The sequence below is a fragment of the Vicia villosa genome, linkage group LG6 (assembly GCF_029867415.1).
Source record: "Vicia villosa cultivar HV-30 ecotype Madison, WI linkage group LG6, Vvil1.0, whole genome shotgun sequence".
Classification (NCBI taxonomy): domain Eukaryota; kingdom Viridiplantae; phylum Streptophyta; class Magnoliopsida; order Fabales; family Fabaceae; genus Vicia; species Vicia villosa.
The window spans coordinates 120,933,059-120,950,197 of record NC_081185.1 but is presented as its reverse complement, the minus strand read 5'-3'; the positions used below and the strand labels follow the sequence as shown (position 1 = coordinate 120,950,197).

The 17,139-nt window shown below is 35.2% G+C and overlaps 1 protein-coding gene across 1 annotated transcript; it reads left to right on the top strand.

Annotated features, from left to right (window-relative positions):
• The first annotated feature begins 7,935 nt into the window (after positions 1–7,935).
• LOC131609790 (LEAF RUST 10 DISEASE-RESISTANCE LOCUS RECEPTOR-LIKE PROTEIN KINASE-like 2.1) lies at positions 7,936–11,992 on the top strand. The gene is made up of 3 exons (XM_058881583.1): positions 7,936–8,828; positions 9,854–9,892; positions 10,014–11,992. The coding sequence occupies exons 1-3, from the start codon at positions 8,009–8,011 to the stop codon at positions 11,177–11,179; spliced, it is 2,025 nt and encodes a 674-aa protein (XP_058737566.1). The 5' UTR covers positions 7,936–8,008; the 3' UTR covers positions 11,180–11,992.
• The last annotated feature ends 5,147 nt before the right edge of the window (positions 11,993–17,139 follow it).

The following is a 17,139-nucleotide window of genomic DNA, read 5'->3' as shown; positions in this document are numbered from 1 at the left end:
TTCGCTGTTATGGTAAAAAGTTAACGAAACTAACGTTTGGCGGAAATGGAGGCTCTTTAGTTAATGTACGAGTTTACTGAATTTTCTGTGTTTGATGATTTATTACTCTTAATGATCTCAAAGTATTTGGTAAATAGAAGAATTTATTAATTATTGAATAGTAGAAAGTGTTCTGATTATAGAATAGGTAGAATTAAAATAATGGTGGATGAATATGCAAATCTTAACTCAATTGATAGAAGTTGGCGATATTACTAGGTTTCACGCAATCATCAGAGTTTGAATTCTGATACTTACAAAGTAGTCGATATTACTAAGTTTCAGGCTATCATCAAAGTTTGAATTCTGATACTTACAAAGTAGTCGATATTACTAAGTTTCAGGCTATCATCAAAGTTTGAATTCTGATACTTATGAAGCAGTCGATATTACTAGGTTTCATGCAATTGTCAGAGTTTGAAATCTGATACATACACTTATGCATGCATGAGCGTCCGGTGATCATTACCACTACTACATCTAAAGAAAAAAAATGGTGTATGAGTTTTTATTGCAAATTGGATTGTGCTGTGTAGGAATTGATTATTCTTTGTTACAAATTTGTCAATATATTTGCAGTTTAATCACTTAATGTGTTTTTCGAGAAACTTTATGTAGGTTCTTGAATTATGTTGAACACAATGTTGGCAAGTAATGACGTTGGAATGAACTAAATTGTAAATAGTTTAGGTGAAATAATAGTTGAGATTTTTAATTGATTTTAATAAGTTTAGAGAATGAGAATTGAAGAACTAAATTGGCTTTTTATTCAATGATGTTGACTAGAGATTTGGGAAATGAATTTGATGAGTACCAAGGGTTTATGGGAATGGAAATTGAATAGGTCTTGTAAGTTTTAGAATGTCAATATTTTGACCTTGAATATGTTTTTCAAATTTGCATGAATTTGTTTCTCAAAATTATCTGACTGTATTTTTTCAAATGTCGTTATCATTAGGCAAGCATAATTAAAAAATATTACTATTTTCAAATAAATATAAAAAAGGATATGATGTGTATGTGATATGACCAAATTATTTGGTTGTTTTGTTTGCATTTTGTTGAAGTCCTTTCAGAAGTGCACATTACTGTGGTGCTCTCTATTTCCCCCATTTAAGGTAGGCCTAATGTGTGCATTATTGAATATATAATTTCTCTCTATTAGACCTCTTGGTTTTTAATGAACTTTAGGCTTCGGGGTACGTGGGATGGTTTCAAACACAAAATTGGAACTTTTACCGTTTATATAGCATAATTCTAATAAGGTTTCGTCATATGATCCAAAATGGTATATTTTTCATGTTCTACAGAATCCAAATCTTTGTATGTCATACGTATTTCTCCAAACTCCAAAATGGTATATTTTAATCAATTTATACTATAATAATCAGTTGGTCTTTCTCCTTTATATATAACTTTGATTTGACTTAGACTCAGAAAGAGACTAAATTGATTAATAATGTTTTAAAATATTGATAGAATAAAAGAATATATTAAATGTCAAAAGTCATAGACAATTTTAATATTTACTCTTATCATTATACTGAAAAGATTTTATATTTGGCCATTTTTCGGTCAATGTATAAAATTGGAATATATTATTTTTGACAAAAATATCTGACCTATTCTTGATTTTCTAATTTAGTACCACGATATTATTTTTCATCTTATAGTTAAAATTGTCTAGTCAAAAGTTTGGACTATTCTATTCTTCTATTTGCCAAAAGAGAGTCATGGAAATCGTTATATCGCTTTGCCTTCAACCTTAAGATCTATTTGACACGTTAGGAGGAATATGTCTCCTTTCCCTACACTATAATTACAATAGAAGCAAGCAAGGTGTTTCATTTGCAAGGTGTTTTGGAGTTTCAAGTTTCAAGTCTTTATCATAGTTCAGAATGAAAACACGAGGCAAAAGAAAAGTAGGAAGTTCTCTTTTCTTCAGAGCAGGGTTGTTTGAAAATTGAGTGTTAAGTTTATATTTTGACTAATGGTGAAAAAAATCTATTTCATAATAATATGTTTAAAATATGTTAAACATTAATTTAAGGTTATTTACAATTATATGAAAATGAAAATGTCTCACACAAACAACAAAGTTTAAATTAAAAATGTCTCATTAAGTCAGCTTAGTTGGTAGCTGTGTAGGGACAACTAATTGAAGGGTGCGGATTTGAACCCGTGATATCTCACTTGTTCATCTTTAAAAAATAATAATATTTACTTAAGTGAGTCGATCTAATATTTACTTAAGTGAGTCGATCTAATAGTGAGTCGATCTTTAAAAAATAATTCTAGTAACTATAATAAATGACAAAAAATAATAATATTTACTTAAGCGAGTCGATCTAATAAACTTAAAAGATTTTTTTTTGAAAACTCCGGTCGGCATAAAGTTTGGTTGGTTATGTAGTGATATATTTGCGATAACCCATAAGAGAGGGAAGAACATATCGCCCATAATGGGCGACGGGATCATATCCCCCACGAGGGGGATGACATCCCTCGCAGCACGCCTCACTCGCCCTACATGAAAAAATGTGGGAAGTGATATGTCTTAGTCAGAGATAATGCCGAAAATGAGTCAAGGTAATAATCTATGTCCCCTACGAAATAGGGATTCAATGATCCACTACCATTACTAGGGGCAATTGCTATTTTCGAGAAACCCTAAATTTAGATCCATAAGCCTCTATAAATATCTCATCCTTAGGGTTAAGAAGGACATTCTGAATTCACAAAAAATAATCCCAAACACAGAGCGTATCACCATCGTGAGCTTCCTCTCTCCATCCCGAAAACATCTTCAAAACAAGGCCTCACACCACCGTGAGCTTGCCTTAACACCCAACAATATGAAAGCCTATGGCCACCCTTACCAACATAGAGGTACTACATTTTTGTACTTTTTTAGCAAGTACAGTGAGACTCTAGTAAAACTAACATGTGCCACATGTATCATCATCACCACCGCCTTCGCAATTTTCTCTCGAAAATGGCCAAGAAATATCCAAGCTTCGTGGTTAACACCATTGATGGAGGTTTTGTCGGTGGAGGAAATTCCAGCTCCTCCCTGAGGAAATACGCCAGGCAAGTGCTGGACGCAAACATAATATTTTCAGGCCTCTCCAAAACTACGTTGAAAGGATCAGGGGGTCAGAGTCGTTTTCTCTAACAGTGACGCCATCAAAGTCTACCATCATGATAATGATCCCATGGTCATCACCATGCAATATGACAACTGGGATATCATGACAGTGTTGATAGATCCTAGAAGCTCACCAAATATCCTCTTCTGAAGCACCTTTCAGAAGCTCTAACCCGATCCCAACAACATTAAGGCATTTCAGAGCTCGCAGATAGGTTTGTCAAGCGAGAAGGTGCAAGTAAAGGGTCACATAACCCTAAAAATAATGTGGAGCACATGAGCAGATTCTAAGGCGATCAAAGTCAATTACCTCATAGTGAACGCATCGTCGCCCTATAACATCATCCTCGGCAAGTTGGCCATCAATTCGTCAAAGGCGATTATATCCGCCAAGTACATGATCGTGAAATAATCGTTACTCAGGAGATGAGTCGAGTTGACCGAGGAAACTAGGAAAACACACAAGAATGTTATTAGAGTAATCTAGCGATGAGGAAGGAGGATGCCTTCCACGAGGCTTCCCCCTTTTTTTGAGACACAAGATTTAGACACCGTGAGTTGGTATTTCAGACTGGGCGTGGAGAACGAGAGGCTCACACCTACCGAAGTTCGGAATGAGGTTCAAATAGGTCCTTTAGGTCACCAAATAACCAAGATAGGCACCTCTCTTCTTGAAGAAGAAGAGTTCGAACTAGTCGACCAACTTAAAAGAAACAACAATTTATTTTCCCGGGCCCCCTCCGACTTGCCAAGCATAGATACCCGAGTGGTGTGTCATCGCCTCGTCGTTGAACCTGCTGTGAGACCAGTATCCCAGAGAAAGAGGAAAATTGGTGAGAAGAAGAGAGTCTCCATCGACAAAAAGGTGAATAAGTTAGCAAGTGTTGGCTTCATAACCGAAGTAAAATACCCAACCTGACTAGCCAATGTTGTCGTGGTAAAGAAAGCATCAACTAAGTGGCACACAGGGACGGATCTATGTTGCATGAAATGGGGGCAGCTGACCCCACTACTTCATTTCTTTATTAACTAATTATAGAACATTTGATATTTTGACCTCACTCAAACTAGTGCTTTGTCCCCACACAACTCTATTAATTGTAACTTATAAGTCTTAATTATAAAAGATAACATGTAAATAATGAAAGTTTAGGGGATAAAATAAAATAAGAAAATTAATTTCACCACATCCACGTTACAATAGGAAAAAAAATTAAGCATTATTATTATTTCTTATTGTCTAGATTTTAAATTGAAGACAATTTTTTATTCTATTTCAAAATTATTATAAAAATGATTATTTGAAGGTGTGCAATAATATAGACTAATCTACTTATCCAAATGGATGATTATTTTTGAAATTAGCATAGTTTTTGTTTTTTTCGAAATAAGCCAGTATCTTTGTAGGAAATTTGACAAATAATCCACAATTGTATATAAAGAAGCTTTGAAAGGTTTGTACATATGCATATACCAATACCAATACCATATATATATATATATATATATATATATATATATATATATATATATATATATATATATATATATATATATATATATATATATATATATATATATATATATATATATATATATATATATATATATATGTACCCCCACTAGTCAAAATTTCTAGATCCGTCCCTTTGGCGCATGTGCTTGGATTTCATCGACATCAATACAACCTGTCCCAATGACCCTTGTCCCTTGTCAAATATCGATCGCCTAATTGATGAGTACTCGAGCTACCAGATGTTGAGTTGCATGGATTCCTACTTAGGGTGCAACCAAATTAAAATGGATCCCCTTAATGCACCAAAGACATCGTTCATGTCAAACCACAACAACTACTATCATAATGTCTTGCCCTTTGGCCTTAAGAATGCAGGCTCCACCTATCAGCGACTCATGGACACAATATTCTCCCAACATGTAGGATGAAACTTGGAGGTCTATGTTGACAACCTGATAGTGAAGACCTCATAAGCGTATAGTCATGCAACAGACTTAGAGGACTTCTTAGAATTAATTAGGAAGTATAACATACACCCGAACCCTGCCAAGTGCTATTTCTGGGTGCAAGCGAGAAAGTTCCTTAGCTTCATGTTAACAAAGAGAGGGCATTGAAATGAACCCAAATAAGTGTCAAGCTACAATTGACATGAGAATCCCCACAAAAAGTTAGGGAAGTTCAACAACTAGCAGGCCACCTTGCCGCTTTATCTTGTTTCCTCTTCTGTGCGGGCGATGAGGTTTTGTTTTCTTCACTACCCTGAAAAATAAGTATAAGTTCGAATGAATAGGGGAACGGGATACAGTATTCTCAAGAATAAAATTCTTCCTTTCATCGCTTCATATCCACACTCACCCAAGAGTAAGGTCGCCACTACTCGTCTACCTTTTAGGCTAAGAGTTCAGTACTCATCCAAAAAACGGACAAGGCACAATGACCCGTGTATTTTGTAAGCAAAGTTATTAAAGGCATTGAGGCCCGTTATTAGAAGATCCGGAAATTATCTTTGGTTGTCTTCGTCACGGAGAGGAAGCTCCAACCCTATTTCCAAGGTCATTAAATGCTCGTAAAAACCAACTACCCTATTTGACAGGTCCTCAAGAAGCTAGATCTAGAAGGAAGAATGGTGTCTTCAAAAATCTAGAACTTATTCCAAATGCTTGAGAGCTTCAAAATCATAAACTTGTTTCAAAATCAATGAAATTCGAATCACCGGTTGAGGCAATCACGGGATGAGGCCAAAAATGGGGATGAACTCTTGTTGAGAGGTTGGTTTTGGACTAAAAATGAAGGGTTTAAGGTTAGGATTTTAGTGTATGAAGATGAATGAATGAAAGTTGTGAAAGAGCATATGATGAATGATGAAATGAAAGAGATAATAGTGATGAGAAAATGAAGAAATATTGTAAAAAAAATTATAAGTGATATGAATGAATGACTTAGATGCAAAGAAAAAAAAAAGGATGAATGGTTAAGATGCAAAGTAAGAAAAAACGTACATGACTTGATTCATGTAGCTTGATGACTCGAGTTATGTGATTGTGTTGATTGTTGAAAAGATGGAAGAAGAGCGTAAAGGCTAGAAAACTCTTTTTATATTTGCACCAGTAATGAAAGACTTTGACAAAGGCCCATCTCACTAGATGCAGTTGCAAATGGGCAATCTCCATGTGATATGAGAACCCCCACCTCATTTGAAGCTAAAGACCCATCCAGGAGAAAAAACATTCATGAAGAGGAAAGACACATCCCTCATATGAACTACATAATATATTGTTCTCTTGTAGGGAAAACATCCCCTAGTCGGAAGAAGAGCTCGCCTCGGTGAAGCCATTGTCCAGAACCCATTTACTAGCAAAAACGGAAATAATATCAAATGTGTCTTGATCCATCCACGATGACGAGTCTTCATTTCTAGACTCTAAGTCGACTTGATGATTATCTCGGTCCATCCCAGTTTCACCACCAAGAAGTAAAAAATAACGACCATACGTATAAGCACGCGACTAAGACTCTACAACCAATTTACTTAGTTGTCAGTGAGATCAGTAGCCAAAAGCATGCTGATGTGCGCCTTAATGTGAGTTTGGGCTTTTCTATCCTGTTTGAAGTTGCTTATGTAAACTAGAATCATCATAGGCAAAAGTGGAAAAGTGAAGCCCCTTACGATCTTCTTGGGATCAAGGCAAACATCAACACCCACATCTTTGGCAATAGAGTTTTCTCTCGAGTTCCCGTTATAAGTCTCCCCAAGAACTCTAACGAATAATAAATAAATGTATTGAAAATAGGGCTAGGGTCGTTAACTTGGAAATTCACAAGTTTTGGGACGCGTAGGGGTCGAGTCACCTAAACATCGTGAAAGTTGTCATAATAGAGGTGTGAAAAAATATGGGATTAAATGCAATTGAGGATAATACTTGAATCCTTGATTCTCATAAGTGGGAATGGTAAAAGAATACCATATTTACCTTTTGGCCTTCATATATTTACTAGAGACAACCACATGATCAATAATTTAGGATTTGGGAAAACACACCATCACCATTAACGCCTCTGTAGATGGTCCCACACTAGATGGTCCCACAATGAGGGCGACGAACAATTAGAGCCTCTCTAGATGGTCCCACACTTGATCTGAGTTATAGGTCCATCACACATCTTGAATCTGGTCAAACGATCTCCCATAATCCACACTGGATCAAGCGGAAACATACACCATATATAAGTCTGTCACGTGCCATAACATGCATTCATTCATTCTCACTCTTGCTAGTTACATGTCTCTAATCTCTCAGACTTGAGCGCAAGAGTGCTAATTTTGCCGATCTACTGTATTTCAACCGTATCAAAGACTTCTACCACAATACCAGAAAGAACTCCTTTCTACCGCATCACTGATCTCTCATTCGGCGACGAAATTATTCTCATCATATATATATATATATATATATATATATATATATATATATATATATATATATATATATATATATATATATATATATATATATATATATATATATGAATTTCATTAAATATGTTACTTTTTATATTTATTTATTATTATTGACGTCAATATTTTACAACTAAAACTAAGTTCATGTATTAGATTCTAAATTGAAGTAGTTTCGACCCAGTTTCGTGGAAACAACAAAGTGTGGAAATTATATTGAAATGAATTAAACTTGAAAGTGAAAGGCGAGTTGAATGAATCAACTCATGACTTATCTTTATCTCACCAAAATCAATCCTATTATTCACACTTCATACACTAACTAGTACTTGTTTGTTCTTGCGCAAGAATGAAACCTCTGCTTCATTATTCTTCTTCCATTATTGTTTTCTATTTCTCCTTTTCACTTTTGATAATCTTCATCATAAATTTTCCGAAGTGTCTATGCGATGATGATATCCAACACGCGAACTGCAATATTCCTTTTTCCTGCGACAGCAATATCACAAACCTCAAGTATCCATTCTGGGGAGAAAAAAGAGAAAGTTATTGTGGTGGTGTTGCTGATCGTACTAATACAAAGCTTACATGCGAAGAAAAAGTTTCAAAGATCACAATCAATAGCGTTAAGTATCGTATTCTCCAATGGGACAATACAACACAGAAACTCACAGTCGCTAGAGACGATTACTCTAGTGGTAATGTTTGTGCCGTGAATACTAATTACAAGAGCAGCACATTTGATAACACTCAATTTCAAGCTAACAACAGTAATGATAACTTGACGCTATTATACGGTTGCAATGTTAGAAGTGGAACTGTGGTTGATCAGAATCTTAATTATATCAACTGTGACGAAAGTGAATATGTTGTCTACATCGTTTATGATTCTGATTCGATTATTGCCAACTGTACTCCAACTCATATCGTTGAGATTCCCATTTTGAGAAGCCTAGCTGGAGAACTTGGATATGACAATAGAACTCTGAGCGAAGCATTAAAAGAAGGTTTTGAGTTGATATGGAGCGGAAACTATATGGACTGCCAGAGCTGCCTTGTTTCTGGTGGAGCGTGTGGGAATGATGGAGATACTGAATTCAGATGTTTCTGCGATAATGGAACTCATGCAACTTCATGCTTTTTGCCAGGGATCTCATCCTCACCCTCAAGTATGTCTATAATATAACTTTTCTCCAACTCCTTGTGATGATTTTTTTTTTTTTAATGTTATTGAGTAAATATAGACTTTTTTGATCAAATTGCTTTTTGATTTTAAGGTTTTGTTGTCATTGTAATTCCTTTGTGTTTTAGAAAAATTATACAAGCACATTATTTTTTTTATTCCATATGCAACTCAACGCGTTTTATTTGATACGAAGTTTTGGTCATTAGTACCGTGAATCACACGCCATCTTTTTCTGCTGTAGTGTGATGTTGAGAGACTGTTATAACTTATTTTATTGAAGGACGGCATAATCACAAAAAACAAACTACATATTAACCAAGTGTGGAGAAGAGACTTCCAACAGAATCAACTAATAAAAGATGCATAGTATGAGGTGGACGGTGCTTATAAAAACCACCTTAGACTTGGAGTATATAGCTACGAAACACGAACACTGACACATCTACATCATTAAAAATTTGAAAAAAATAATAAATTAAATGTAATCACAAGTGTCGGTATCAATTTTATATACGGACACTAATACAGACACATACGCACATTTTATCATCGGTGTCGGTGCAACAGAGGTATGTAGGAACAGTAAGATGTACACATTATCTTAAGCTTTAAAGTGTAGGTTTTGTAAAATCAAAGTGGCTTGCCATAACTTGCCTGGCTTTATTCCTAGATGTGCCTGGTTTCATTACTAAATGTGCTTGAAAACTTCATGGAAATATAAGTCTCCAAGATAAATAGATCAATGCTTTGAAAATATATTGGCCTTAATTAAGATCTTGAAACTTCAATGCATCTGATTTCAACATATTGTTCATCTTTCTGCATCACTTCAATAGCTGGTTATGCAAGTGCAACAACTGATTCAATATTCATATAAATCAGGAAATTTTCTATTCATTGCTGCTGCAAAATACAAAGCAGTTAGTAAATAAATGACCATCAATTTCTCTTCAAGAGACAATGTATGATTATTATAAGTTTTGTCTGATTTGGTTGTTTTTACTGTAGGTTCAAAACATAACTGGAGGCTTATTGTGATAGTGATAGGTAAGAACAATAAATAATATCACTTTTTATGATACCTGCGTTTCTCATCCCGCATTATAGTGGTGTGAATTTTTCTTCTAAAATAATGGCTGAAAATACTTTTTGTCTTTGATAAATTCAGGTGCTGCAGGATTTGGAGTAACAATGTTCTTTATAATTATTATGATTAGATGTCACCTTAAAAGGGGTACAGGTAGACAACAAAAGAGTATCTTCTGGAGAAGAAGAAAGCTTGTTGAGCACAATGTGGACACTTTTATGCAAAATTATAATTCATCTATGCCAAGAAGATATAGGTATAAAGAAGTAAAAAGGATCACAAACTCATTTCGAGAGAAATTAGGCCAAGGAGGATATGGTGTTGTGTACAAAGCAAGATTAAACGATGGTCGTCAAGTGGCAGTAAAACTTATAAACGAATCAAAGGGAAATGGAGAAGAATTCATAAACGAAGTTGCAAGCATTAGTAGAACATCACATATGAACATTGTGTCACTCTTAGGTTATTGTTATGAGGGGAACAAAAGAGCACTAATATATGAGTTCATGCCCAAAGGTTCATTGGATAAGTTCATCTATAAAAGTGAATTTCCTAATGCTATTTGTGATTTTGATTGGAACACTCTGTTCCAAATTGCAATAGGCATTGCTAGAGGACTAGAGTACTTGCATCAAGGATGCAACTCAAGGATTTTGCATCTTGATATCAAACCCCAAAACATTCTTTTAGATGAAGATTTTTGTCCAAAAATATCTGACTTTGGTTTGGCTAAAATATGCCAAAAGAAGGATAGTATTGTGTCAATACTAGGGACAAGAGGAACTATAGGATATATGGCACCTGAAATATTTAGTAGAGCATTTGGAGGAGTCTCTTACAAGTCTGATGTGTACAGTTATGGCATGCTGATTCTTGAGATGATTGGAGGAAGAAAGAACTATGAAACCGGAGGGTCGTGTACTTCTGAAATGTATTTTCCTGATTGGATTTATAAAGATCTTGACCAAGGTAATACTACTAACACTCTTTTAAATAGATTGACAATCTCAGAGGAAGAAAATGATATGGTTAGAAAGATTACTTTGGTGAGTCTATGGTGTATTCAAACGAATCCATCAGACAGACCACCGATGAATAAAGTAATAGAAATGCTACTAGGACCACTTTCATCAGTGTCATATCCTCCAAAGCCGGTCTTGTTTTCTGCTGAAATGCCAGCACTACAAGTAGACTCTATATCCTCCTCCGATTTGTACGAGACAAACTCAATTACAGTTTCAAAATAATTGTTCTATCTACAAATCAAATGATTATCTCCACAGCTTCCAAAGTGGAACAACAACTTGTATAACTGTCTCTGGCATACAGTTTTGGAATTAATTATTTGGTTCAAACTGGATTGCATATAGTTGTAGTTATTGCAGTGGCTAAACTACTGGCATATTTTGTTTGTATTCATAAAACATTCTTATTATTTCTGTTGTGAATTCAAGTCATGCACCATACTCGTCAAAAATATATAATTCTAATAAATTTAAAGAAAATACTTACATTATGTCTACTACAAACACATATGCAACAGTGGTAGTTTGGGGTGCCATGCAAACTTGTTATTGATATTAGTGCTTCTGAACCAGCATTAACATAAAAATACCAAATTATACATGGAAAATATTGAAACCCGCTATCTAAACACAAAACCCTAAAATACCTAGAAAAAGTAGAGGGGAAAGAGGTGTACCTGTGCTGGTTATCAAGAGTGAAGAGCTTCACCGACAATGAGCAATGACATTTATGCAAGTTGCAACAACCACCAGAACTTTTGAAATTTGGGTATAGTCTTCAAGGTTCTGATGATCAGGGTTTTAAAAAAGGTCGCGGTCGCGTAAAGGTTTTTGTGATTTCGGTCGGTAAAGGTGCCACAATAATGATTGCGGTCGTCACGGTGTGAATTAACTACAATTTGTTCTTCAATATAGAAACGGTGATAATGGTATCGGCTCTGCCAAAACCGCATCTACACCACATTAATATAGAGTTAATCATTAAAGTTATATTTGAATGGATGGAATGAAAAGAAACTGAACGGTATTTTTATTGTTTGGATTAATTACAGGGTTCTATAAATAACTTAAATTCAATTTTAGTCTCTATAAAAAATTTCTTTAAATAATGTTTAGTTTATGGAGGTTTCAAACTACCCTAAAATCTTTAATTCTAAAATTTCTTACACTGCGCTTCCTCGTTCTTCCACTGCATTTTTTAGGTACATTTTGTCACACAACTTGTGTTCCCTCATTCCATTTGTTCCCTCGTATCGTCTTGCAGAAAATTACAACATTTTTCATGTGGTCAATGTTGCTCCCTCATATCGTCTTGCAGAAAATTACAACATTTTTCACGTGGTCAACATTCATTGACAGATACTTGCCTGATATACACATACATTCTCAAGTTGTATAGTTTGTAGATTGATGGAACAGTAGAATAACTTTCCTTTTGTAAGCCAAGCTGATTTTATCTCTCAATGCTAAAAATTTAGGAAGTTAAATTAATAATAACCTGACATCTTACTTTATGAGGTTTTATATTGAGTCTGAGATCTTAAATTTCATCTTTTTAGTCTATTTGAAATTTGAAATTTTATTGAGTAATGACAAACTTTGACCGTGGTTTAAGAAGCACAAAATAAATCATATTCAAAAAAATTGGAAAATGGAAAAATTATTATTAATGACTATTCTACACAAAACTCTTCTAATTTATTAATCAATTGTATTTTTCTAACAAAATCGTTTAATTAATAGTCAATATCAAACTCGGGATCTTGCGTGATATAATTGCAAGATAAAAGATAGTAGTTGATAAAAGTATACACATACATCCTATGATATCAAACCTTCCAGAGTTCAAGCTCAGTGGCAAATTGCTACATATCCATTCTTAGGTAATTGAGTTATGCATGCTTTAAGACCAACATACCCGCAAAACGTTTCATTGTTATCAGCAACTTTTGTATTTGAATATTTGAACACAAAATTAGCATGCCAATCACCAAACAATCAATCTAACATCTTTGACTCATATTTGTCATTGTTTTTCGGTTCAAGCTAGTAATCATGAAAACTACAAATGAAATATAGGTAATTTAGGCATTTCTACCGGTTTAAGCCTACAATTTTTGCTTCTGAAGCCATTTCTACCAGTGATTGTTAAACTTGAGCAACATTTCTCTTAGGCATTTCATCAAACAGCTTCTGAGCATTCTCCGGTTCGTCCCACTTGAATATAAACTTCTTCTTCAATAGCTTGTGGTGATGTTTCCAAAGCATCCAAAAACGTTGGCATTGATAACATTAGAAAAAAAATCATCCAAAAACGTTGATTTGACAATTCTTCTTCTTTAGCTTCTGGTGATGGTTTCAAAGCATGTTCATTTCCAGTTTCAATGTTTCTTTGCTCAATAGAGAGTTCTGAACTATAACCTTACGATTCAGCATAAAAGCAGAATAATTTCAATATCACATTTATCACTATCAGACATCCGACCCTTTTCATTGTTAAATGACTTTAAGTGCCCAAATGGATACTCCACAAAGGGAATTTTTCGGGAAGCTAAATCGAAAAAATAGAGAAAGAAGTGGGAGGTTTTTTTAGGTAGGAACAAAATCTGGTCGGCCACCATGATGTGATGTTGATATTGCATAGATTTTGTGTTTAATGTGGTTGATTCAAACCTTGATGTTGTTGTGTTTAGATCACACTTTAAATTCTGGGTTTGGTTAGAAGGTGTTGGTAAGGGGATGAATTTTCTGGGTTAGTTTGTACGAGGCTTGTAACCCCGCAAACTAACTCATTTTTGTTTTTGCAGTTAAGTAACGTGGTATGACATGACATGTGCTATGCACGTTAGCTCCCAAATAGTAAGGAGAAATCAAAATTGGGCACAAAAAATTTTAGAATACTATTATGAAAATATTTAGAGGAACTAAAATTGAATTAGGATATTTATAAGGATTCAAAATATATTTAACCTTTAATTACAAGAGGAATAGAATGAAACCGAAATGGATGAACTACATTACATTACATCTCATTTTATAATTTTTCACCATTTTTGTACCCTTTAATTTATATGGAATGACGAAATAACTTTATTTCGTCATAAAATATCCAAATAATAAAATGACATTTTTATTTTATTCTGGTTGTTCTATTATACTCCATTCGACTTTATTTATTTTATAATATCCAAGCCTAAATACTATATTTGTATTATGAAATTAACCAAAACAATATAGAGATGAAGGAGAGATGAATGAGAGAAAGAGAAGAGAAAAAGTAATATTGTATTATCATCTTCTTTCAAGTTTTATTTACATTGTAATATGGGGCAATTTGTTAGCTGAAGATTTCGTTTTATGTTGTTTATCCTTCGAAGGAGTTGAGAATCGAAGGAAAGATGGTTACTGATGGCCATCTCTTAAAAAGTAAAAGAATGGCTACTGATGGTCATGCTTCGAAGAATAAAGACTTCTAAGTTCGATGAAGATAAGTGAACGCTGAAAGATTAATGAAAGCATATGTCTTCGGGACTTAGACAAAATTCATAGAATATGTATTCAAGTATTACTACTTAGCGTGTTTTTTAGTAGTGTTTGTTTAATACACTGCCACGCGTCGAAGATGGACTCAGGCGGGAAGATTTGAAATTCGAAGACGGTTTCGTAACCGTTCAACAACAGATGGCTTCGCTGGAAGTTCTGATGAGAAACGTGGCAGCAGATTAGTATAGGACCGTTAAGGTCGAAACTAGTATAAATAGGAGTCTTAGTGTTAGGATTCTGTGTGTTCATTTTGTACAAATCACTCACATATTTACTCAAGTATCAAGCGTTAAGAGAAAGAGTTCGCTGAGAAAATGTACGTATGACACCACCATTTTAATACATGTGTATTATCTTTTTGTTTTTATCTTTCAGAATTACTGCATTTCGTTTACTTCTTGCCATTTACGTTTCTGCATCTTTACTTTAACGTCATTTACTTTCGAATTACTTTCATGCTATTTACTTTCAAAGTCTTTTATATTTCTGCAGTTTAAGATTCTTTACGTTTCAATTGTCCTTTTAATTTTTTATGTCATGTCACTTCGTTGAAGTCACATTTATATGTAACAAAGTGATTGTCAAGACTATTTGTTCTGTTAATCGAACAACGCTTATTGAAGAAGACAAATAATGAATATGGTTCGAACAAACATTGATAACAATCTTCTTGACTATGTGTCCTAGGATCAATCTAGTCGATCCTGCAAGTAACCAAATCATATTTATTATAGTTTGGAAGACTAGCGGTTGTTTACCGGAAATCACCGTAAACAAATTGGCACGCCCAGTGGGACAGTGTCAAGCAGATTGTTTTAATCAATTGCTTTATTTTTGTCTAGACAATATCAAGATCTTGTATGAACCTTAGGAACGGTAAATTAAAGAACAGTGCACAACCGATTCCCAAACGAAGGTACAACAGGAAAATGGTCGTTACGGCCAGTGCAGGGGGTAATCAAGATCCCCCACACGGTTCAGGATCAGGAGCGGCAAATTCGACTTCTACTCAAGAAACACGAGATGCAACGGGTCCAAATGGATCGAGACCTGCAGATAATTCCCAGACTATGCCTGAAAATAATACAGCACCCTCAGGGACTGTTCCAGTTTCAGTGTCGACAACCGCACCCTCATCCACAAGCGCAGAGGACGTATTGTTTGCCTCGACAAATGCTGCAAACAATTTATTTGGTCAAGGCACAAACTCCGCTTTCGAATGGAGACCAAATAATCCATACGGAATGCCATACCCATATGGAACAGGCGTACGAGGGGCAGGACATATATATGCCCCAACTAACAATGCGACATTTTCACCAAATGTTAGTTCAGTGGGTCGAAGTGCACATAACACTGGTTTCTCTACCCAGATGCCTCACTTTACCACAAATAACCAAGCAGCATTTCGACAAGAAATGGATGCAAGCAACCATGATATGGTAGGGGTTTTGGCCAGAGAATTGACTTCAGTTTTAAGCCCACTAATGGCAAATGTTACTACTACGAATAGAGAAAACATGGAGACTTTCCAAAAGATATCATCTCAGATGAATCGAATGGCAGAATTCATGGGAGTAACGCCACCTAAAAGGAAAGACAAACAGCCTTCGAATCAAGAAGAGAGGCCCATTTTAGAACGTGTACAAGACATAGTTCCATCATCTAGGACGGCTACTAGGGATGTAGGCCCCTCACGAAGAACAGAGGTGTTCGAAGGAACTCCAATAATTAACTTAGAAGCTTCAAATCAAAGAACTGTCCCCGTCCGACAAGAAACGGAGGAGGAGCAACCCAGATTAAGGATTGTGGGTAGGAACGAACACCCAGATGAGATTGTTCAAAGAGTCAGAAGAGAAAATCTGGCTACAGAAAATAACTTAACTGCCATGATAGAAAGGGTTATGGCCAACAATGGCCTTAGTACTGGACTTAGACGTCCAAACTATACATCCCCTATATCAGATTATATCATGCAAACAGAATTGCCTAGGGGCACTAAGGTACCCAAATTTACAAAATTTTCAGGCGAAACGAACGAGTCAACGGTGGAACATATTGCTAGATATTTGACGGAAGCAGGAGACTTAGCGGGAAACGAGGATTTAAGGATCAAATATTTCCCTAGTTCTCTGACAAAAAATGCCTTCATTTGGTTTACTACTTTGCCATCAAATTCGATAGATGCATGGGCATACTTGGAAAGACTTTTCCATGAGCAATTCTACATGGGCCAAACTAAGATAAGTTTGAAAGAATTGGCCAGTGTTAAAAGAAAATTCACAGAAACAATTGATGATTATTTAAATAGGTTCCGTCTGTTGAAATTAAGGTGTTTTACAACAGTCCCAGAGCATGAACTTGTTGAAATGGCTGCAGGTGGTCTAGATTATTCAATAAGAAAGAAACTAGATACCCAATACCTTAGGGACATGGCCCAATTAGCAGATAGGGTTCGACAAGTCGAACGCCTGAAGGCAGAAAAAGCTAGGGCAAATAAAAGTTATAAGAAAGAAAGAGTGGCATACGTCGAAGCCAAGGATGCTGAGAATGAGTCTTTCGATGACTCATATAGTCCTGAAGAAGTCGAAATAGACTTGGCTGAATTGAAAGAAGCGCCACCTTATGCTTGCAAACTG